This window comes from Anser brachyrhynchus, assembly GCF_964034855.1.
Source record: "Anser brachyrhynchus genome assembly, chromosome: 23".
Taxonomy (NCBI): domain Eukaryota; kingdom Metazoa; phylum Chordata; class Aves; order Anseriformes; family Anatidae; genus Anser; species Anser brachyrhynchus.
The window spans coordinates 7,725,653-7,748,968 of record NC_137716.1 but is presented as its reverse complement, the minus strand read 5'-3'; the positions used below and the strand labels follow the sequence as shown (position 1 = coordinate 7,748,968).

The 23,316-nt window shown below is 49.8% G+C and overlaps 2 protein-coding genes across 11 annotated transcripts in view; one reads left to right on the top strand and one right to left on the bottom strand.

Moving 5' to 3' along the window:
* Positions 1-23,316, bottom strand: part of ADAMTS10 (ADAM metallopeptidase with thrombospondin type 1 motif 10) — a 72,790-nt gene that overhangs the window by 40,367 nt on the left and 9,107 nt on the right. For 2 of the 10 annotated variants that reach the window (XM_080565704.1, XM_080565701.1), the window contains exons 3-5: positions 21,864-21,945; positions 12,907-13,018; positions 79-417 (exon numbers count right to left, since the gene is read on the bottom strand). In XM_080565704.1, coding sequence (XP_080421830.1) covers positions 79-166 — 88 coding nt within the window. In that variant the 5' untranslated portion in view covers positions 167-417; positions 12,907-13,018; positions 21,864-21,945. Of the gene's footprint in view, positions 1-78; positions 418-3,149; positions 3,608-6,731; positions 12,865-12,906; positions 13,184-21,863; positions 21,946-23,316 lie in introns of those variants that run through there. The other 8 variants (XM_080565706.1, XM_080565705.1, XM_080565702.1 and 5 more) reach the window with 5 other exon arrangements.
* The window catches only part of ZAP70 (zeta chain of T cell receptor associated protein kinase 70), a 32,218-nt gene continuing 24,463 nt past the window's right edge, over positions 15,562-23,316 (top strand). Inside the window, exon 1 of the mRNA XM_080565710.1 lies at positions 15,562-18,056. The gene's annotated coding sequence lies outside the window, so the exon portion shown is untranslated. The remainder of the gene's footprint in view (positions 18,057-23,316) is intronic.

The following is a 23,316-nucleotide window of genomic DNA, read 5'->3' as shown; positions in this document are numbered from 1 at the left end:
CCTCCCCCGGGGCCAGCACTAGGGCTTTCTGCCAGCTGATGCAAGCAGATCCAGCCCCCTCCCCACAGCAATCCCTACCTTGCGATTGGAACGTGTAACCCGGAAAGTTGCAGAGGGCTGCGGTGAAGATGACTGTCCACGTGAGAAGCCTCCAAGCGATTGCCATAGTTAGCGACGCTTGTCTCAGTGCAGGGAGTATTGTGCCAGCTGGAAGGGCGCTGTCCCAACATGTCTCTCTCTCGGCCACCGCTTATGTAGAGACAGGAGTCCTCAGTTCCTCCACAGGCATCCTCAGCCACTCTGCGTGCTCCCCAAAGCAGTGAGGCCGACGGTGTCTTTGCAGCGCGCTGTGCCCAGGCTGGTGCAACGGTGTCAACATGGGCTAATTGGAATCAAAGGTTCTCGGTGGCATTGCCCCTGTGGAAGAAAGAGTGACAAATGAACAGGAGAGGAGAGGGGAAACAGGACGGAGTAGAAGGATGCATGGGGTAAAACGGTGTGTGGATGAACAAGGAAAGCCAGAACCTAGAGAAGGGAAGAGCAAGTGTAAGAGAGATGGAAAGAAATTAAAAGGAAGGGGAGAAAAGGATGTGAAGAAAATGCAAATTCAGCAAACTGAGCCAGTTCGTGACATCAGAAAGTCACATTATGCTGTGCACCCCCACACTCTGCCATGGGTGAACTCTGTCACAGTGCAGCCCTGCGCTGCTCCGGCAGCCTGAATTGGGATTGGAGCTGGTGTACACCTCACACTGCAGGAGGAAAGGAGGCTCCGAATAAATGGGAACACTTTGTCCTGCTGACGATGCCCACAAGGAAGAACAAACAGTTACCTGATTTCTTAAAAAGGAAAATATGAAATGAAAGCATTCAGGGTGGTAGCAAGTGGTGATCTGAAAATTCTACTTCAATTTCTCTGGCTTTAAAGTACACTTTAGGGATCACCACTGCACTGAGAGAAGAGCACTTGCCCTCTGACAATATTGGCTTCAATATTCAAATATTCAATATTCAAAACAATGAACCCATTCAGTGAACTCACCGTTACCCTCAGCTCTATCCACAAATGGATCATGAGATTCCAATTGTATTTGTTATTTAAAATGATTTGCTAATTGTTTCAGTGAAAGATTTTTGGCTTGCAGATAATTTCCACTCAGTTTGAGGCAATTATACAAAACTCACATAGTGCTGGAGAGTTGCATAAAGCTGCGGTTTTTTGTTTCTATCCAGCGATTAGATGACGTATGCAATGAACACGGCACATATCTACCACCTGGAGAATCCCAAGTATCTGAAGAGCAATGCTCTGCCTGGGAGAAGCCCCGTAGCAAAATGCAGACGTTCCCACAGAAGAACTACGGCGGTGTCATGGCTAAGCCCATACCGACATCTGACTCCAGATCGGTACCACAGCTACAGCTCACGCAGCTCCACAGCAGCACCTGGGGCTCAGGCACTGCAGGGTGAGGAAGGGAAGCTCCAGAGCTCAAGGAAGATGTGCTTGGGAATGCGCGTGAGGCTCGGCCAGAGGATGGTGGTTTTTGCAAAGGTGTCAACAGGGATGGCCTGTGTGTGGTCTTCATTCCACTAAGGAAACACTGGGAATAATGTTATGAACCAGCGCCCCGCTCTGCTCTTGCACATTTAGAAAAGCAAAGGCCAGCTACTAGCCAGGCTGCGGGGCAGGGGAAACCCATTCCTCCTCACTCCTGCCCCGGACCCCTTCACTTCCCGTCCTCAGAGGAGTCTGCAACTTATTTCTAGTTCTGTTCTCCTGTCTTTACTATGCAGTTGGCATTACTTGGGCTGTAGAGGCTTGGAGTAACACACATTGCAGGCCAGAATACACAGGTGAGGCATGCTAAGAAATCAGAGGTGATTCCTGCCCCAATATTAATCAAAAGGAATCTATCCTAATGGTATTTCCCTGCCAGACAAAAAATGTTGTGAGGATTAACTGTGTATCTTTAAATCACATTTTTGAGCTCCATAATTTAAGCATTAGGGTTTTTAACTGTTTATTTACAGTTAAATTACAGTTATTAACTGTTTATTTACAGTTAAAAATGGCCAAAGACCATCAGTGATGCCTTGGGTTGGTCTCCCCAGCCACATGCCAGGTTGGCTTCTGCAAAGCCCAGAGCAGGACACCCCCAGCAGCTGCCCCAAAGACTGTGCACACAAGAATCAAGTGCTTGACTGGAGAACAACCCCGTAAGGCTAAGGCCTCATCTCATGCTGCTCCGCTCAGCAGCGACGGTACATGGAAGCAGGAAGCGGAGGCAGGAGGGCTGGCAGGACTTCCTACCCTCTGCCACCACGACACAGGGATGCCAAGAGCAGTACAGCGGGGCCCCGAGACCACAGTCACCCAGTGCAGGCTGTCCTCCGCCGTGCCACCTCCCAGCTGTGCTGCAGAGAGGGCAAAGCGAGGGCAGTGCGAGGGCAGCAGCAGTGCATAGATAAGCGCCACGGACTGGCTCGTCCCCATTCCCTGCAGGGCTGCAGAAAGTGAACCGAGAAAGGCAGAAGTCGAAACTAAAGCCCAGCGTGCTGCGGCACTCTCCTAAGTCAGCATTTTTCAGAATCTATTAAAGCTTGAGATTCCAGCTTTCAATTTCTGTCACAGCTCCAAGGTCTGCGGACAGAAAGCCGCTCAGCTGAAGTATATTTTCTCCTGCGCTTTACACTACTAATTTTTCGTGTTTTTCAGCCGTTGAATCAGCTTCCTCGAGGATGTCATTATTTCCTGTCCTTCCTCCTCTCCACGACCCCGAACGACAGCAGCAGCCTCTCCTCCCCTCTGCCTGCCCTGTGGCAGCCCCAGGCCCTGAGAGCTGGGATGGAGCTGCCGGCGCCAAGAGCCCGCAGCCCCCTGACCTCGGAGAAGGAGCTCTGGTCCGAGCGCCACATGTTAGGAATTACAGCTGCAAAGTTCCCGTAAGCTGCCGCGGGGGAAGGGCCCCAGCTCCAATTCCTGCACACGGCAAGGGGAACACGGCCCCTCTCCAGCAGCGCTCAACTTCCGAGGCTCCAACGAGCCTGTATCATGCAAGAGACAGACCAGAAACACAGGGGAGAAAGGAAACAAGCAGGAAGGACGAGGGCTCCACGGCTTCTTCAACATGCACAAAGTTTTCCATAACCTCAGTTTTCACATTTTGCTTCCCGAAGGGCAGCGGTCGGCAGACGCGGACACTCTCGGGGACCCCAGGGTCCTGCGGGACGGACCGGCCGTGGCTGAGGGAGGCCCAGGGTACGGGGTGACCTCTCCCGGTCTCGTGCCTCCCTCGCTTGGGCCGGTTGCGATTTGCTCCTTCCCGAGGAATTCGTTGTCCTTGGCAGGCGCCCCGCGAGCGGCTGACGCTCCCCGCTCCCAGCGCCAAGGTGGCTTCGCTGTGTGAACCCGTGGGCTGAGCCGCCTGCACGAGGAGGCTGCTGCCTGCCCCGCTCCGCGGGAGCGGCAGGGACAGCGGGAGCGGAGAGCCGGGCTGACGAGGACCGCGGAGAGGTGATGCCGCGCGAGCTCGCGGCTGGACTCAAGGTTTCCTCTTCCGACACTGAAAACACTCAAAAAGGGGGGAGGAGAGGGGTAAAATTCAAGCTGGAATAAAGAAAAGAAAAGAAAAAAGAAAAACAGATGACAACTGTTACTAATTTCAACATCGGGGCTGCAGACAGAATTCCCTGAAAGCCTGGCTTTTTGGCTGGTGAGGCAGCTTTATGGGAAGGTAATAGGAAGCAGATGGGCCCTGGCCGGGGCCAAGAGGAAGGTTCAAGGTGCCTCCTAGTGCAGAGAAGAGGAATTTAAATGCTTTTAAAGATGCAGGACCCGGCGGGTTCCAGGTTTCTCATCCAACTTTTGCAAATTATGAGCTCAGGTGTCCTTTTCCCTTTTTGAGAGAGAAATAAATACAAACACAGCTCTCTGCTTCCAGCATGCCCCGGTGGGAGGAAATACTTGTGATGCGCCCCCCTCCCCGCCCCGGCCCTTCCACCGACACATCCTCCCCGATGTGCAGCGTCAGCTGCCGTGAACAGCGAGAGCAGAGCTGCGGCAGCACAGCTTCACCCAGCAGAGCAGTTCTGGGCTCTGCTATCAGCGATGCTGTTAACAAATGAATGAAAGTAGCTGGCCTGCTCCTGCGTCCTCACAGCAGCTGGCTGTGGCAATGACACCAGGGCACAGCCTTCGGAGGAGGGACAGCCTGGGGGGTGAGGGCCGGTGCGGGATTTGTGCGACTTGGCTGTTACTTACATCTTGCATCACCTTGGACAACGCGCTTTAAGCTGAAACCACTCAGATCCCCAGGCACCCACCATCCCTGAAACCTGGTGCTCTTGTGGATCTGGCTTTTCTGCTGTAAAATGGGACTAACGGCACTTCCTAGCTGCACCGGGGTCACGACGCCACGTCCCACAGCACAACCCCTCCCAATGGCCAGCACACCAAGCCCATGTGTCAGACACCCCATGGGGGGCAGCTGCCTGGCCGCAGTGCACAGCCCCACACACGCAGAGACCTCTCAGGCTTGCCCACCACTCTCAGAGACCCACTACTCCACGCTGAGAACCTCACAGTGTCTGTAGCTCACAGAGACTGATCCTAAAATGGCCATGTTTTCTGCAAAAATGGCCCTCTTTTCACCTGCTCTTGTTGCTTCACGGAGGCCCACAGGTTTTGGCTGGAAACCCTTGGCTGAAATCTGCTTCACAAACACTGCTGCAGGGCAGGATAACTCCGTGTGGTCTCCATGGACTGTCCCGGTTTCAGCCCACGTGCTTTGCTCAGGGGACACGGCCTCAACTCAAAAACTGCCACATCCCTGCCACAGCCTGACCTGCAGAGCTGAGTGCTGCTGGGGACAAGGCAACAGAGGCACCCAGACCGCCAGCTCCATCTCCAGATGTTTATAAGAATGAGCGTGTGCAGGTGGCAGATAAAGTGCAAGTGCTGAGGAAATTGTTTAATTGGGGACTGGAATACCTTAGAAGCCCTGGTGAGCTTTGCCAGGCAGCCCTGTCTGGGTCTCCTTTCTGCTGACCCTTTTTTCATAGCTGACCCTGCAGCAATCCCAATTTACCAGAAAGGAACCCACCCCAAGGTCGCTCCCAGTGCCAAAACCCTGTGCTGGGATTCTCATCCTTCACTTTATCCCCATGTTGCGTGGTTGGCTGCTCCGCAAGCAGCTTCCAGCCCCTCTCCAGGAGGCCAGGACCCTCTCCGTGACTGCAGGGACCTTCATTGGAGGCAACCTGGGTGCAGGGCAGAGTGAAACGGGCGATTTGTGGGGGTGACTCTGGTATGAGCAGCACCTGCTGGGGCCGTTCCAGAGAGCAGAGCACAAGCAGTCAGTGCCGGCACCAACATCTCCTCCTTGTGCCCCAAGGAGGACAGCAAAAAGCCACCCAGGTGACCCAGGTCAGCCTTCTCAGCATAAGAAAACACAAGGGCAGACGGCTCCAGAAACAGATAGAAAAAACACATACCCAGATGCAGTGCCATGCAGTGCCTTCAAGGAAAATTATCTGCCTTCTTGCACATGCAGCCAAGCCTATCAAACACCAACTTTTACGCAGCAGATCTGCACGCCTAATTTAGCAGCTTCTTGGTCCAGATCGGAGGAAAGGACGACGTCTGCCAGTCAGTACTGCAGAAAGCAATCAGAGCTTAGCCCTCACAGCCAGGCACAGCCAGGTCCGCTCATGCTGTATGGCCAAAGGGGACATCTCCTTCCTCTCACTCCACTCCCTCCTGGCTCCTCTTCGCCATCCATGGCCATATGGAGGGGAAGCAAAGGGAGCAGGAAACAAGAAAAGCCACGGGTGACAAAACTACCTCCTTTCCCTATAAACTACTCCTAAATCACCTCTCATCATTGCTATCTCCCCTTCTCATCTCCTCAGGCTCTGCACACCCCAAAACTGTCGAAATAGGCAGGTTCCTCCCTCCCGGCACCAGGCTGCAAAATGCAGCTGCGTGTTTGCTCCCGGCCGGGGGCCGCTGGCCCCGCTGCACTGCCCTGGGGCAGGCGCAGTTATCGCCCCAGCACTCAGCAGGTTCCTGCAGGTTCCTTAGGACAGAGCAAACAGTGTTGCTGCCCCTCCGCCTGCCGCATGTCTTCCAGCGGGAGGTGAGGGGCCAAAGGTTCCTGAGACCTCCCGGCTGTGAGCAGGAGACTGTCCTGATAGTATCTGGAGGGGCTGCTCAGTTGAAAACAAGCTGACTTGCAGATGGCAGAACTCTTTTTGCAGCCAGCCTGCCAGGGCTTCCAGTGGGAAGTCATTTCTCACCTCTAGAATAAAGTTACAGGTTAAAAACAGAAAATTCAGCATTAGCTAAATGGCAGCTCACTGTTAGGACCATGGGCTGAGGAATGGGAAAAATGGGTTAAAGTCACAGATCTGCAGAAGTGAAAATAAGAGCCTGAACCTTAATCAGCTTTGCTGCTCCAAGGCGGGCCTCTCTGGGGGCATGGCAAGCAAAGAATTAGAAACAAACGTGGTTATCATCATTCACCAGAAAGCAGCAGCCTCCAGCCACAGGACGGTACCGTAGCTGCAGCCCACCTCGCCTGGAGGGGCTGTGCCATCCCACCACCCTTGCAGCCCCACTTCGCAGCGCCCATCCCCAGTGACAGCGGGGTCACTTTTGGAGTTTGCTTGGAGGAGAGGCGCTGCTTTCATCAGCTTTAAAGTAAGACCCAATCCTGTCCAAAGGTGCTCACCATCAATGCAAGGAATCCAGACCGATGCTGCCAGTCAGAACCTGAGGGTGAGGGACACGAGCCCGGGTCTCCGTGGCCCTGCGAGCACCCCGGTACCTGGCTCTGGCGAGCAGGGGAGCAGCCTCACTGCCTTCCCACCACCGGCTCCTCCTCACGGCCTCGCTGCTGCGCTCCGCATCGGGCCCTGCCGTGCTCTAGCCGGGCACACCCTCGATCCCTTTGTACAAGCAAGCTTCATAGGGTTTTGGGCTCACTCCAGTACTGTGTGGGAGTGTTTTTTTTTTTTTTCTTCTTTTTAAACACACGAATTGTTTTACAGTCAAGTCTATTCAGGGCGATCTTAGTGAAGAAAGGAATGAATTACCCCCTTGCTCCCTCCAAAATGCAGCGGGATCTTTAATTTCACCAGCAAATGGGCAAAAGGAACCCATCACAAAGCAAGGGCACAGGAGTGGAGAGTTGGGAGCACCAGCTTCCCTCTGACACCGACTGCTTTGCTTTCTGGAAATCCTATCTCTCTGTTACATAAGGATCTGGCCCTATCTGGAAAGCTGGGGTCATTGCACTTCTCCAAGTGTGGTAAAATGCTCGGAGGTCCTCAACAGGAAAGCGTTAGAGAAGCACCAGCTCGTATCATCATCAGGACGAGCCCCAGGGCTGAACCCAAACCTAGCTGCTAAACTGAAGCCAACTTCAGCCAGGAGCAAGGTGGCTACCAAGCAGCACAGCGCTCCCAGCCTTGGACTTCTTTTGCTTTAAGGAGAAGACTCCACCAGTTCTCATGCAGGTCCGCTTTCAGACAGGATTTATGCAATGGTTTGGAGCTGCTCCATGTGACCCAGACTTGCTGGCCCCCTGCCACCGCTCTCCTTGCTGGCTTCAGCCATGGACAAAACAACAGAAGTAAAAAGACAACCGAGCAGTCATTAAAAGAAAGTGCACTTTGCCTACCATATGGTGCCCTTGCCAATTATACACATATACCATACATATTAAATACACACATGCTAGCCACGTGCACACAGACCAGGACCACAAACATCTGTGCACAGCTGTGCAGTCCACGTGGGTGGATGTCACCGCTGCGTGCGGATACACACTACCTGCGCGGAGGTTGGTGCTTGGTAGCCACACGTTGCCTGCATATGCTGCCTGCACGCTATCAAGCGCCACCGATAAATCTGGGCCTGCCATGAACCTATGCCGTTTTTATATCCGGCATCTCCATGTCAATACGAATGCCTTCTGCCTTTGTACAACTACTCTCTGCACACAGTTTGTGCCCGTGTTTGTGTAGGTAGTGAATGTCCGGAATTACAGGCACGGGATATCTGAAAGTCCACGCTGGAGAGCATTTCAGAAGTCAGCCACTTGTGTGCACAGGCACATCAGCAGCACGTAGGGGAGTGCAAGCTTCAGAAAGCATGCAAAAAGTCCCTTTTCCCAATGAATCCAGAGCCCCAACACCAGCTGCGGGCTTTTTACAGAACTGCCTAAGCTTCCCCCCAAACAAAACAGACCAGCAGGCTACCTTCTAGTCAGCAGCTTGAAGGGAGCACAGCTCCTCCATTGGTTCTCAGCCACCTGAGCTGCACAAGAGCCATCAGTCCCACTGCAGACCCTCCTGCCTGCAGGGTCCAGTGCAGTCAAGAGAGGATCCAAAGTTCCCAAGCCTCAGCACAAGCAACTACACCTTATGCAGACCTGTTACAGCTAACACGCCAAGTGTGACACCCCCTAAATGTCTCCCTCCTCAACCTGGCCTTAGGGTAGGGCTGTATCCCACACATCCTGGTGCTGCATCAGCGTTAGAACACTCCGAGATGGGTCTGGATCATCAGACCTGAGGCGCTGTGCTATAGCCCCCTGCAGCCCGGTTCCTTGCCCACCACTCCACCTACATCTGTGGCACAGAGCAGTCTCACATACTGAAGCTAGAGAGACAAGAAAGCCCCTCCAAGCTTCCCAAGGAGGACACCTGAGGTGGCTCCTGTTACCCAGAAGGGCTGTGAGAAGCGCTGCAGGACCTGCAGTGAACGCAGAGGCCAGCAGCTCCTACCACCAGCACAGCGTTCTCATGGCACAGCAGCATCCAACTCCACACCAGCAACAGCACAGCCCTGGACAGGGGTGACAACTCACAGCATTGCTCATCTCCAGCCCCCCACTGCTGATTTGGTCCTGCCACACTGAAGTGAAGAGTAACTGAGGGACCCACAGAGATCCCTGGTCCCATCCGCTTCTCGGAACAGGGTTAACAGACAAAACTCAGGCTGTCCCATGGGGTCACACACAGAAGCAGCTTAGAGAAATGAAGTGAGCTGCAGATGAAGACCGTGAAATGGAAAAATAAGTTTGGACCAGGCTCTCCTTCTAGGAAATCAGAGAAGCAGCTGCATCATGGCAACACAGAAGAAAGGAGCCTGGCCCAGCTGGCCGGAGGCACCTTTCTCCATCTGCTCTACCTGCCTCGCTGCCTGCTCACCTGTGTGCCTTGGGCACCACAGGGCCCAGGCTGTCCCCTGAGCAACAAGCACGGAGCCTCGGCCTCCCGGGGCAGTAGGAGCACAACACTGCCAGCACGCAGCGCAACTCTCCCCCAGGACCCTGATGGCTGCACCACCCCACTGCCTTACAACCCTCCCTGTAACCCAAAGTCTCTCTGTGGCCTCCCTCTCCCCTCCCTACTGACTTTATTTCACAGCAGGGCAAACCAAGGCAAAAAGCAAAGCGAGTTGACCACAGCTACGCAGGAAGCCCACGCAAGGGCATGGGGGTCCCCCTTGGTGCAAGGCAGCACGATAGTGACAGTGAGCACCCCCAGGCCCTCATACACATTTCCACAGAGGAACACACTGCGAGCTCTGCACTGGGATGAGGTCTTGCAGACTACACGGGGCTCCCGACTCCCTCCAGCCCTCACAGCTCTGGAGGATCTGCAGATCGCTTTCAGTCTCTGGCTCCCGCGAGCGAGTTCCAAGAGATCCGCTGTGCAGAGAGTTTATGGGCCCTTTTTCCCCTCCCTCCAGGTTCTCTGTTCAGGGAAACATATGGCCCAGATGGTTTGGATTTGGTGGGGTATGGCAGGGTGCAGCAGAATGTGCCGTCTCACAAACACGTGTGGCTTCCTAGCAAGGAAGCTGCAGCCCAAAGGCCACCCAGTACATTTATCCCTGCCTAGATGCAGAGGAGCTGCCCAGCCGCTAACCCCAATAGGGCCTAGCTAGTGATTTTCACCGTGGTTTTTAATGAAGTCACTTTGGGGTGAAGTCTTGGTCCTGTTGAGGTCAGCGGCACAACTCTCATTGCAGGAGGCCAGGATTTCACCCTTAAATTCAACTGGAAGAAAGATTTATATATGTTTGAGTTCAAATGGATTTGCAGAACTGCACAGGAATAGATTAATTTGAACTTTTAAAAAATGGAGCTACAGTGGAAGAATAGGAAACAATTGCAGTAATGGTGGCTTGGGATGATAAACAGGAGCACAGAGACGCTGAATACTCAGCCACAGCACATCCCAAGCATGTCTTTTCCCCGTCTGGGCAAATGCAGTACATAGGAGAGCAGCAGCAGCAGCGCAGCTGGATGGAGACCCTGCACTTAACATGTGCCACTGACATTGCTCCACTGAAGTCAGATGGAGCTAAAATATTTTGGCACATGTTCTCACTGGAGAATCTCCCAATACTTGAATTGGTTGCAGACTTGATTTAAGGCACTCCCTGTAACTGAGATGGGACGATTTGCCTGATAATATCCCTTTAAAACTCCCCACAGCCTTGACAAATGAGTCTGTACCCAGGCTGGTGGTATTCTATGCTTCTCACCCTGCAATAGCTGCACATGAGATCTGACCTGCTTACAGATTCCCAGGAAATGTCTGCAACTGCTTGCCCTGCAAATATTTCCTATGGGTGCTGGGGTCAAGCAACGATCTTTTTGACTTGCATATCTCTAGCACATTTGAACTGACATCATCCAAATTACTAGTGAATTGTTTCTGAAAACTTGACAAATTTGGTTCAAATTCTGTTTGTTTTAAATTAATTTGTGTTAACTTGAGATCTAGGCAGGACAGGACGTGACAAACACATCCTGCGGTGTTTCTGGCTTAGAATGAACTAATTGCTGGAAACTTGGCAAGAAAAGTGGTTTTTGGAGTTGGGGGTTTCAGATAAGCTTTAGATGAGTGCTTGAACAGAATCATCTCCTGGGTGGGCCTGATGCAACCTGCACTGAAAAGCCCTCCACGGGGCAGCTCCTCTAGGCAGCAGAGCCCATGCTGTCCCCAGACCAGGGCTGTATGTGATAAGCACACTTATTCCTCCCCACAACAGTCTCTGGGTGGCCTTGAGCCATCAGCGATAAAAGACCCTCTCAAGTTACAAGTTTGCATGTTGGTAATTAAAAGGCCTCTCGCATGACGAGCAGAAACTGTTTATGTTGAGCAGGCAACACCTTCCCTTAGGGTTGTACTTCACCCCATCGATAGCTCATTCACTCACAGCTTATTGGAGCATTGCTCTGCCAAATGAAACAGTTCAGCCCCGAAGTCTTATCTGGAAAAAGCATGATTTAGAGGAGATGACAAGGCCTTTCCCACTCCGCCATCAAGCAGCTGCTTGGGGAACACAACAGCAGACGCACCTACAATCACCGGAGGTTTCACAAATTAAGGAGATGGAAACTGGAGGGTGCTGCCCGTGGGTGCTGCCGGTGGGGCCAGCCCAGAACAATGGGACGTCAGGGATGGAGCAACCGAGACAGCCTGCGTGAGCCTTATATGGAGAAACTTCGTGACACTGGAACCATCTCCCCAGAACTGGAGGAAGACTCTTTGGCTCAGGCATTTAAAGCTAGTCCGGGCACGGCACTGGTGAGTAGAGGAAACGCTCCTGCACCGGCTGAGGAACTACCTGGGCAGCCTGACAAAGCGTCTTCCCTTCCACCGCCTGCGGTGTGAGGGAGACCAAGAATGAACAAAGAAAGGCTTTAAAAATCTTACTGCTATCACCCATCATGCACTCGACCATGTGCTGTCACCATGCGAGCTCTGCTAACAACAATATTAACGAGCAGAATAAGAAACAGATCTCCCTGGCATGGCTGAGCTATCTCCAGCCAGCGTGGGTATTGGCACGGACTTAATTAGGAAAATAAAAGCCCCCTGAGGTTCACAGCCAAGCATACACTTGATCAGAAATGTGCCCCTAAACGAGCCTCGGTTTGAAATATTAAATTTTGCCGCCCAGACGCAGCTGGCGCCAAAGCAGGGTACCTGCCCTGGAGCGCAGCACAGACCAGTGCGGCTCCACGCTTCTCCCCCAGGTGGATTTTTCCCCTCTGGAAGATTTTTGCCAAGGTTATTTTATAAACTCCTTTCTATTTATAGCACAGCTCCTTCAGCTCTAATGAGATAATCTTCTGGCATTTCACCATCACTAATATTTACTTTGATGTTTAAAATAACATGTTCTGAGGGATTGATCTTATTAAAAACCCCTTTAAAATACAATCAAAGCAAAGAAATATATGACTAGCGCAACAGGGCCAAATGCCTGGTGATGCACATGAAGTTAATGACTTTGCAACTTTTTCAGGTCAGACAGTTTATAATCCTCTGCCCGCATCGCACAGGAGGGAAAAAGGCAGCTCCTGAAGATGGAGAGAGGCAACGAAAGAGGGAGAGGGAGTGCAATCCGCGTCTATTCACAGGAATGAGGACAGCAAGGAATGCGTAGTTCTGCAGCAGCGACTGTAGCTGTTGCTTTCTGTAATTAAGTTTCACCCACAGCAGCTCTGCCTGAGAGAATCCTATTTTAAAGCAGCAAACATGCAATCAGATGGCTTAATGCAATAAAAAGTGGAGTGGTGGGGGGAAAGGGAGAGGTGAGAGAGACAGCGCGCGAGAGCAGATGCCTGACTCCTGCTGTCTGCAGACACTTTGAAACACAACCCTGCGTTTTTATGGAAACTCTGAATGTTGGAGAAGGGTGAACATGGTTTTCATTCTCATAAATGTTTTTCCAGCATGCAATACTCTTCGGGCTCATTCCTTCTCCAGGGAGACGGTTCTGATTTCAAAGAACATTCACATTCCCTCCACCCCAGACCACCCCACTCCAACCTCAAAGAGCTTTCTCTGGAAAAATTATTTTAAAGACTGTTTTACCTTTTCTAGCGTTTTCCCTTCTTTCTTCTTTTTCCCCTTTTAATTCTTTGAGCTTCTTTTTCTTTTTTCTTTTTCCCAGCAGCAGCCAAAGGCTTCTCTCTCCCCCTCAGTCCTGCGGGTGTCAGAAAGTTTCCAGGCTGAGGGTTTACGTTGCCTTCCTCAATAACCTTCTTCTGTCAGACCCAGGCAGCGCTGGACCTAGAGGCTATGCTAAAAAGTCTCCTTTCAGGAAGTGAGCAGTAATAAGAGAGAGGCTCGGAGGCAGCATGTATAGGGGCTGCTCAAAAAAAAATAGAAACTTTGCTCAGGAATTTTGCCAGGATTATCCAAAAAAATCCCAAACCCACAAGGCTGTAAAAGTCCCGCCCTCACTGCTGACATCAGTGCAGAAGGCAGGTCTTGACTGCAACAGTATAAAACTAATCAGCTAAACCCTCTGCAAAGGAGCAGGCAGTGATCCTCCCAGGCAGACCCGTCTGCTCACAGAGCCCCAAAGGCAACGCGGGCTGGGGCCTCGACAGCTCCCTGGCTGATAAAACATCCCTATAAAAGCAGTAAAGCACAGGGGTCACGCTGACGGCAGCACATGGTAGACAGAAAAGATAAAACAAGCCAGGATTTCCCCCACCCCTCCAAAAAAAAAACAAATAAAATTCCCACCCTTCATTATAACTAGCTTTTAAAAATCCAGCGCATGTCTGATGAAACTGCCTTAACAACAGCTGTGCTCTATAGCACGATTAGGTATTGGCTTTAAATTTAAAAAAGCCCTCAAGAATTTGTTAGTGTTTTAAGAAGTCCATTCCCTCCCAAGTTACATCATTTTCGCCCTGTTGGCTCCTGTGATGCATAATTTCTCTTGTTCTGCTGCCACCGTGGAGTGTCCCACAGAGGACAATACATTTCTAAAGAACAGAATAAACACTGCAAATAATAAAATACTGCTTGTTTAAAAACAAAGCCCTCTCAGGACACATAAAACAATAACAACAATAAAGGGCAGGCACTCATTTCTTTCTTCTGTCTGAAGTCTTCCTTGAGATCAGAAAGCAGAATTTGTAAAGCCTTGGCAAAGAGAATTACCTGGCCATCCTGCAAATATAAAAACCAACCCTTCCCAATTGCCCTGCTTCTCACTAGATAGAGAAGGGCCCTGGGAAGGACACGGGGAAAGGACTGCAGCATCAGACAGCAGAGCCCCAACCTGAGCCCCTCTCTGGGTCAGACAAACCCCAAAACCCTCCCCAGGGAGCCTTTTGGCATGAGAGGATTTGCATGAAAGGCAAGACGGTGGAAAGCAGCAGGGGAAGGTATAAGCCAACTCTACATGTGTACAGAGCCAAAGCCACAGGATCTGGCCCTAAGGGCAGACCTCTGCAGCCATAGCTCGTGGGGAGGGTGCTGGGTGCCACCCTGGCTGACCCAGGGCAGGCCAGTGAGCACACAGCCGTTAGATGGGAACAGAGGACAGGGAAAGCCACGGAGTCAGACCCAAGGCCTGGCCAGCCCCGTGCCTAATCTGATACTGGTCACGGGATGCTTGAGCAAAAGGATTAAGAAAAAAAAAAATCAAGAAGCCATCAGTCCTTTTTTTGCAGTATATCCTCCCATACCCTCTGCTATCAGCAAGCGCAGGGCTGCACCAGAGGCAGACACTGTATCCTCGCATTTCACAGACATAATGCATTTTCTTCCACTGGCTGAAGCCCTCTGAAATCCACTTCTGGGACGGAGCAGCATGATCTGAGCAGGAGATATCCTGGAAGAAGCCGCGCTCCAGCACCTTCCTTCACCCTCAAGGAGCATGTGGCCACAAGCCAGAAGTGCGGCTGCAGGAACTGGAATCCAACATCTACCTGTCCCAGGCTCCTGCCTCGGATGGTGGCCACCCCGAGCTCCTGCCCTTGCAGCCAGGGCACCGCAGAACAAGAGCAAGGGCCACTCCTCATCACAGCCGCTCACACTGAAAGGGCCTGGCTCTCTCCGCTTGAAAACAGAGTTCAAAGGGACTGCAATTGTTGGGCTGGATTTTTGGCCACTTCCCTGGTTGGGTGGAAAGATTGGTTTCCTTCCTCCGCAAGCCGCGCTAGCCATTGTCTGAGCCCCCACAGCACGTACAAAAAAGAGCAGCTAAACAAAATATTTGGGGTTTAATTGAATGGTGCCGCTTCTGGCCAAGGAAAAACTAATTGCTCAAAGCATGGCCTGGTGCCATCCTAAGGGCTTTCTGTCTGCTGAGGCTTGTCTCCAAATACACACGGTGTGTAATTAAGAGGGACTGAGGCTGCAAACACCCATCTTCCCTGCTCTCTGTTACCTGCCCCTCTCCCTCTTCCAGGCGGGTGGTCTCCTCACCTGGGGCTGCAGTCCCTCCTGGACACTGAACACAGCGCTAGAGCCTCCTGGCACACAAGGACAAACAACCAGATCCCGTGCGTGTGCCTGGAGCAAAAGCCTCCACAGGACTGTACCTGAGAACAGTACAGCCCTACAGATCTCGTCCTCAGACCAGGCCACGTCAAGTCCTCAGCTCAAGAATTAATCTTAACTGGGCTCCAGCTTGGGCCCGCCTCTGGAGCGATGATGGAGTCACCTCAAAGCTGCACACATCTTCCCAAGCCAAGGCCTCAATCACAAGCACGAGAGCCTAGAAAGTGGAGAAAGGTAAAGGGACAAGATTAACAACAGAGGGGACGTGAGACCCTGCCTGAAGCAAGAGTTTCAGGGGCAACCGACAGCGACTGCAATTTGCCTCCAGCATCAAGCAGTGACAGGCAGCTGCTCCCTCCTTCTAGGATGAGGAGTTGAGGTTGCATTTCCAGAAGGTGCCTGAAATCCTCTCTCCACAGCTCCCCTGCATCCTCCCTCACCCTGAGGGTGGAGAGGAGCCCTGTGCTCAGCAGAGCTGCAGGACCCCGGCCCCAAGGCTCAGCAGCCCAGGGACACTGCACCCTCGTGTGGCTACACCGGGCAGAGGCTGCACGCTCCAATCCTGCGAGGTCCAGGCTCAGCACCATGCAGGTAGAAACCCCCGCAGGGATGCTGCACCCAACCCAGAAGAAACAAAGAGCAATGCCTGCAGACAAACACAGCACGATGCTTCTGGGCGATGCTGGCTGATGCCCAAGTGCATCCAGCACACCCAGCTGCAGCACCAGTTTGCACGACACTCAGAGGCCAGTGCTCGTTTTAAGGCTTGTAAGGCTGCCATTAAAGCACATAAGGGATGATGCTGAGGCCTGACGGGGTCATTTTGTATAACCATTTTGTACATAAAACAAAAATAAAAAACTCTTGCTACGTCTAAACTGCAGGGCCTGGGCAGAGTTCCCAGCTCTGGCGCTACATCACAGCCTGGCCCCATGTCCATGTTGGGACTAGCTACTTGGCCACGGACTAATCCTTTTTATGTTTGTACAGTACCTAACACAACAATGCTCCATTCGGTCTTTTAGCTACTGCTGTAATAAACAAACTGCTCTGCTTTATTTGTAACCCAAATACTGCAGGTTGAGAACCTACAAGTAAAACCAGCTGTAAACAAATGTTTCTGATTTTCCACTAGTGTGGAAACATGCAAACTAATTGCTCAACAGTGAAAAACAGTTTAATTAACCCCAGGTGTTAGATAAAATTGGGTTGGTGTCTCCCAAACTTGTCACTTCAGCTTGAATGAGCCACTGCTAGATTTGAAAGCGAAGCCGAAAAAAAAAATTACCAAGATGATTACACAATGCCTAAAAACTTTGTGAGTGTTCTGGGCAAAGGACAAGTGTGCTAGTGAGCCTTGTTGAGTGCTCAGGAGCAAGACCTCTGCTCACATTGCAAAGGTGTGTGTTGGGACACCACTTTTTCATACTTTTAAACTGCCTAGGTGACTCATCTTCCATCTCAGGATCTCATTTTGTGCCTGCAACCACCTTTAATATTGATTTCTGAGTAAACATCATGTACAGCCCCATGCCAAAAATATAAACAAAGGGCTCCTAGAGGGGATTTGTCCATGAAATGCCATACAGTCAAATAATGCAAAATGCAAGCTATCCTTGAGCATATGTAATCCTACCACAACTTTTTTTTTTCCAGCCTTCAACATCAGCAAGCTCAGCCTGCCACAATTACAGCCCCAGTCCTGACTTCTTCTACAATGCAGTCTTCCACCTGCATCACTGAGACATTTTGGGGATTCTCCATCGATGCATCTGTTGGAGAACCTCTTTGCTTTCAAGCACTCAAGTCACAGGTCTGCGGCACTTCTTCCTGGTCACCCATGGTTTGGCACCAAACTCCAACCCTTAACCCATTTCTCCCAGCCTAATGAGCTGTCAAGTGGTAATGATCTATTTATCGTGGCTGGTGATGAAACATTTTCTTCTGGAAAGGGAGGCATGGCCTTGAGGAACAGCTGAAAGCCCTTCCAAGAGAAAACTGCATTTGGTAGGACTGGTGTTGGATGGTTCCCAGCTGTTAGTCTTGTGGCTGTTTTGGCACTACAAACAGTTAATTGGCAAGCTGAGCAGAAAAAACAGCCTAGGAGAAGCTTCTTGGTTTCCTGAGACTAGGTCTTGACCATCACACACCATCACTCCAAAAAAGCCCTGAACAGAGGGCCTCTCATCCTGGGCTGGATGTGAACAATTGAGAGAGGCTAAGCTCTCCTCACCACCTTGTGACTTCCAAGGGACATACCATGGCATGGCAGAGATGGGCTTGTGCAAAAGGGCTCACTTCCCAAGGAACATCTGTTCAACAGGCGAGCAGAAAGCTGTACTGCCAAGGTAACGTCTTCGCTCAACACATCTAAACAAAACCTGATCTTCACCACCTTCCTCTGATCTGTATTCTCCCGTAGAAGACCTGGCACTGAGAAGGTCTCAGAGCTCTCTCACTCTTCAAGGTTACAAAGCTTTTATTTTCTCTTCTTTCCTTTCCTGTGCAACAAGGAAATAGGTCACGTTTCAAAGAAACCAGTTAACGGAGGTTAGCAAATGCCAGACAGCTCACTGGATGGTGTGGCCTGTTCCTCTCCTATCTCCCAAAATCAAGACGTTTCTCACTTGCCAGAGAACATTTTTCCCCTCCTTTCCTTTCTGTCTTCAAAACTGCCGCAGCGAAGCCCTGACAAGACGTTTTGCCCATCTATAAGCCAGGTAAGACGTACTTTTCTGCTGTCAGTATCTTCGGTAGCTGTTGCACGACATGGCTGCTTTGTTCCTTGCCGCACACCCCTTAGCAGCGGGAGGGGAGATCCCCTGAAATGCTGGTGTCAATAGGCCCAACTTAATTCACCGTGAAACTGCTCTAGTTTTTCTACTGACTGCTCCAACAGTGTAGGAAAAGACCGGTGTGATATTATGGGGCATTGTTCTCTTTTTGGAGTTGGGGCATTTAGATCAGAATATAAAATAATAGCTTACAGGCAAATACTCGGGGTCGACCGATCTTTCTTTTATCTCTGGACACAATGTCAGAATTTGTCTCATCTGGAATCTTCTCGTTAAACTGACTATGAGCCTAAGTGGCAATGTGGGAAGACTTAGGGTCTTTGGAACCTGTCGATTAATGCTCCAAATAATCGAGGAGGGCTTCAGAGATTTCCTACTGACAAATACAACAGCAAGTATAGTCAAAAAAAAGAGAGGCTTCTGCCAAATTCACATTTGCTTCTCTTAATTTCTTTGCCATTTCATCTGTTATTGCTCTGCATTTTTATGTGAAAACAGGCACAATTCCAAGTCCCATCAGTTCAAGCACAGTCCATGGTGTGATGGAATAAACTAGAACAAAGGAAAGTTGAGGTTAAGCCTCAGAAAACATTTCCTAATAGGCAGATCTATGGAATACATGCTGCAGAGATGTGAGGGAAACCATCACATGGGCAGAACCGTAGAGGCAACTGCAGAAGGGAAGGGATCAGGCTCCCTCACTGGCAGGGGCATGAACAAACAGAACTATGAGGTTCTGCTTTCAGATATATTTATAGCTTTTGTATTTGCAACCTTTCATTACCATTTTTCCCCTTGAGCAGAGAAAGGGGCCCAAGTCCTAGTAGAGCTTGCTGATGCTCCCAGGAATACAACTTCTTAAACACGGATGACACCATAGCAGTATTAGAAGACATACAAATAAATGCACGTGGGTTTTAACGACAAAAAAAAGGTTCCAATTGAAACCTTAATCAGAAAGAGGGTTTCTTGAGAACTCTCAGATAACAGGAATTATGCTGCAGTCCTTGTGCTGCCCTCTAAAGCAAGAGACTTCACATGGAGCAGAAAACCTTTGAAACACAAGGCTTTGTACATGACCTAAGTCCACTGAAACAGCTAAAGGAAGCTTGGCTTGAGCAGTTAAAGCCTGAGAGGTCAGAAGGGGCAACAGATATGTTAGTAGTATTTTATTCCAGAAACCCTCAGCAGGTGGGACCAGCAGCACAAAAGCAGAGATGCCAAGGGCAAAGGACACCAATGAGATGAATTTTCTCCACCTCTGATGACTCTGTGGGTCTGAGCTGAGTAACAGGACTAGGTACAGAAAGATGTGAAACAGCTGTTAGTAGGGCAATGCAGAAAATGACTATTTCCCGCCCTCCAGAGAAGTACACAACTTATCAATTTAAAGCCTCACATTCTTTGTTTAGCACATGCTTTCCCAGGAATCACTGCTAACTCACGTGGTAGCATTAGATGGGCTATATCAAACATACTAGGTTCAGAATTATAATACCTTTTATTCCTTTCCTTACCAGGAGTGCAGGAACAGGTATTTTTAAGTGGTTTTAACCACTGAATGATGCTAACTTATGCTCATAATATCCCCAGAGGTGTCAGGAAAGGCCTTGCTGGGTCTAGCATTGAATAGGCAAGGACAGGCTGGAAAGAGCTCAGGACAGACAACAGATACCAGGGGCTATGGAAAACATGGGCAGCTTTCTGCAAACTCCATACAGAGCCAGGAAGCAGAAAGCTGTAGCCACTCTAAGGAAGGTAGGCAGGATAAAGCATAAACTACGGTGTTACGATAACTCTACTTCCTAAAATCCCATTCAAGTGACTGGAACAAAAAGCCCTTTATGTTATTAAAGTAACTGAAAAGCCCTGTGCAGGCCTAGTCCAATACTTCTGCACCTCAGCTCTACACTTGGAAAACAGAGATAACAAGCTGCCTGTTTGTAGTGCATTTCAACACTCAGAACAGACCTTTTCACATAGGAAATGACTGATTGTGAACGTAAACTTCCATTACCACTTGCAAGTCACACGCTTTGCTCAAATGCATGCTGGTCACGTGCAAACATATACCTACGCTTCAGAGCTGATATGCTCTTGTAAAAACAGCTGAACTAGTGAAGTCCAAGTCTAACTTCCCCCTGCCTCCAGAAGTATTCATTTTGCTCTTCAAAATTTCTTCAGGAATGTCCTCTTATCACTTTGTAGCCCTGTGCAATCTGAACTGTTTAATCCTCTTAAAATATAGAGAAGGAATGGTCTCACTCTACTCTGAAATAGTGTTCAAAAACATCCTGAGCAGTGCTAAAGCAAAATTTGCCCTCCTGCTTTGATGAAGATGTATTGAGGCCTAGAAGCTCACCCCCAGGACAATATTTTAAACATGCTACTCACTATGGCTTTGGAAAATGAGCTGGATCTTGCAGAATTCCTCTCATGCTTGCAGATTAGGTTTCAAGCTAAGATTCATCTTTTGCCCTTCAAAACTCAGAAACGCTGCTCAGTTAACCTTTGCTGTTGAGCTGGAGGTGACTGTTAGGCTCTGAGCTGTCATTTTACTTTATCTGGTCAAGCAGTGGAACAAGCTGCCCTGTGGTGGAAGTAATGGAGTCCCCATCCCTGGAGGTATTTAAGAGATTCGTGGACATGGCAGAGGGACATGATTTAGTGATGGGACTCACTAGGTCAAGACAATGGTTGGACTGGATGATCCTGAAGGTATTTTCCAACCTAGATGATTCTGCGATTTGCCCAGTTTATAACCTTAAGCCAGGAGCTGCCCATGCAATGCCCTTGGCTCAAATCAGACAAAGCACAGTTTGCCTGTGCTCTGGCCCTTTTCTACAGATCTGGGAAGGCGTGCCCTATGGTGTTAAATCTGCCCTTGGCAATACAAGAATCATCTCCCACTTCCCTGTAGCTACTTTAGTGAGCAGCAAGTGCCAAAGTGTAAGTGCTGGGGCCTTAAGTTCAACACCTAACAGAGCATTTTCAAAAGGTCTTGGAAAAGCATGGCCCCAAACTGCTTCTGAGTACTGACTGCCATCCTCTCCCGATTCATACCTGGGCAGCTTTGCCCAAGACCTAGTTTCATAAGCCACAGGACCGAAGCCTCTTAAGCCAGCCTGCATAACAGCCTTTGTCTTCCAACAGGATTGGGGTGCCTGAATTTCTCTAATTCTGCTGATCAATGCCTACCTGTGCTATGGCACATTCACAGCATAGAGATACCCCAGCTGACTTGAGCACTGGAAGCCCCAAGCTGTGGTCATCTGTAGTGCGATCCTACTGCAGTTAATCCCATTTCTGGTGACCAAGCTTCTCCAAAGACCGCTATCCCATGCAAAACGATTGTGCCCTGCTACAAGCACGTGAAGCTCTCACCCCCTTTGGGGGCAGCAGGTATTAAAGGCAGCCACAGCTAAACACTGCTCTGTGCCCATGGCTGGACCCTGCATGAGGTGAGCCATCGATTCACCCAGGATCTGCAGCAGGATCTCTGGAACCCAGGGATCCTTTGCAACTATGCTGTGCTTTGACACTACTCCCAGGCATGCATAAAAACATCGGCACAAGACTGCAGAGCTAGTCTGGACCTGAAGGGATGACAGGAGGCTTATGAATCTCTTGCAGCCGATGACAGAATTAGTTTAGCAGGGACAATTGCACACAAGCCACACAGCACGAATGCTGCAGAAGTTGAATCTTTTAGGCAGGGCTTGTTGCTTGTACCTTGGCACGTAGGACATACGTAGCTCTTTATTCTGAAGGATCCTACAGTACGCCAGAAAGCAATCACTTCTTCTTGGTGACACTGAGGGGAAAACACAATGCAGTTGTTAAGGTGAGTTAATGACTCAAACAGATTTAGGGAGTCTGGAACAGTAAATGGGGTAAAAAGCTTCAGATAATGCTGTATTTTTCTGAAAATTCCACAGGATCTTAAAGCAGCACAAGAAATTTCTTTTCTGAACCTCATTGGCCAAAATAAAGCATGCACAGAGATAATGAACTGACTGTATTTTTCCAAGACCCATCCTTGCTCATCTAGATATAGTGTGCTTACTGTGGTAGGCAGCATAACACAACAGCAAGTGTGTGACTTGGCAGAACTGCAGTCCAGGGCATTACTGTGGTATGAGCTCTTCTGCCTGCCTTGTATTCATCAGCAGGAGAGGGATCATAAATTTCATCCCTTATCTGCCCAGAAAAATAAAACTGAAAGATGGCATGTGGATGCAGAGCACATTCAGGATCCAACAAAGGCACATTTTCAAGGCCTAAAGTGTGTACTGTCCTTGGCAAAACCTGGGGTAAAGTCTGTGAATGGGCAGGGAAGATCCTGGCTGTTAGGGGAATTTCTTACTACCTGCCAGACTTTCCAGCAAAGAGTACTGATGCATTGCAAGGTTACAAAGGAGATGAGCAATTTTAAAGTTTTCTTGTATGCAAACTGAGAAAATTATATACTGCAGGAGTTAAACACCAAAGCAGAACATTGTGCCTTCTATTTTGTCCACCGCAAGGCTTGGCAGGGCTGCTCAGTATTCCACCAGCACTGCAGCAGGATTTTGAGGATTTGTCCTATTTATTTGACAAAAGTCACTCCCCCATAGCACTGTTCCCATAGCTGCAGCTGCTGCCACCTATTAATAACAAACTGACAGAAAAGTAAATGATAGAGACAAAGCTCAAGAGATACCAGACCCATCACCTACCAGTCATTGACTCAGATTCAAACTTGCATTCCAGAGGAAGTCCTTCTGCATCTGAGATGCCCAACACAACCAATTTTTGCCCAGATTTTCTCTCATTCGAGTTTTTGGCCAATAAGAGAATAACACTTCAAGGATTTAACTGATTATATTATTAATCTGGGCTATGTATTTGTGCTTCTGAAAAGCTTCTAAATAATCTGTCAGTAGAGTCCACTGTGTAAACAGTTATGGACAGGTTGGGTCAATTAAGAACCGATTAGTCAGTTTTTCGTTGCTCCTGGGCTATCCTGCTCCTACCTGCCTCTTCACCTCATCAGAAAACTCCCAGTGCACATCTCTGGAGCAGAACCATACCTAGAAAATTGTTGACATCTGCAAGGCAGATGGAAAATAGAAAGATATTTTGAGTAAAAATCATGACCCTCTTCCCCTTAGATGTTTGCACAGATCCTGAAGATTATAGGTGC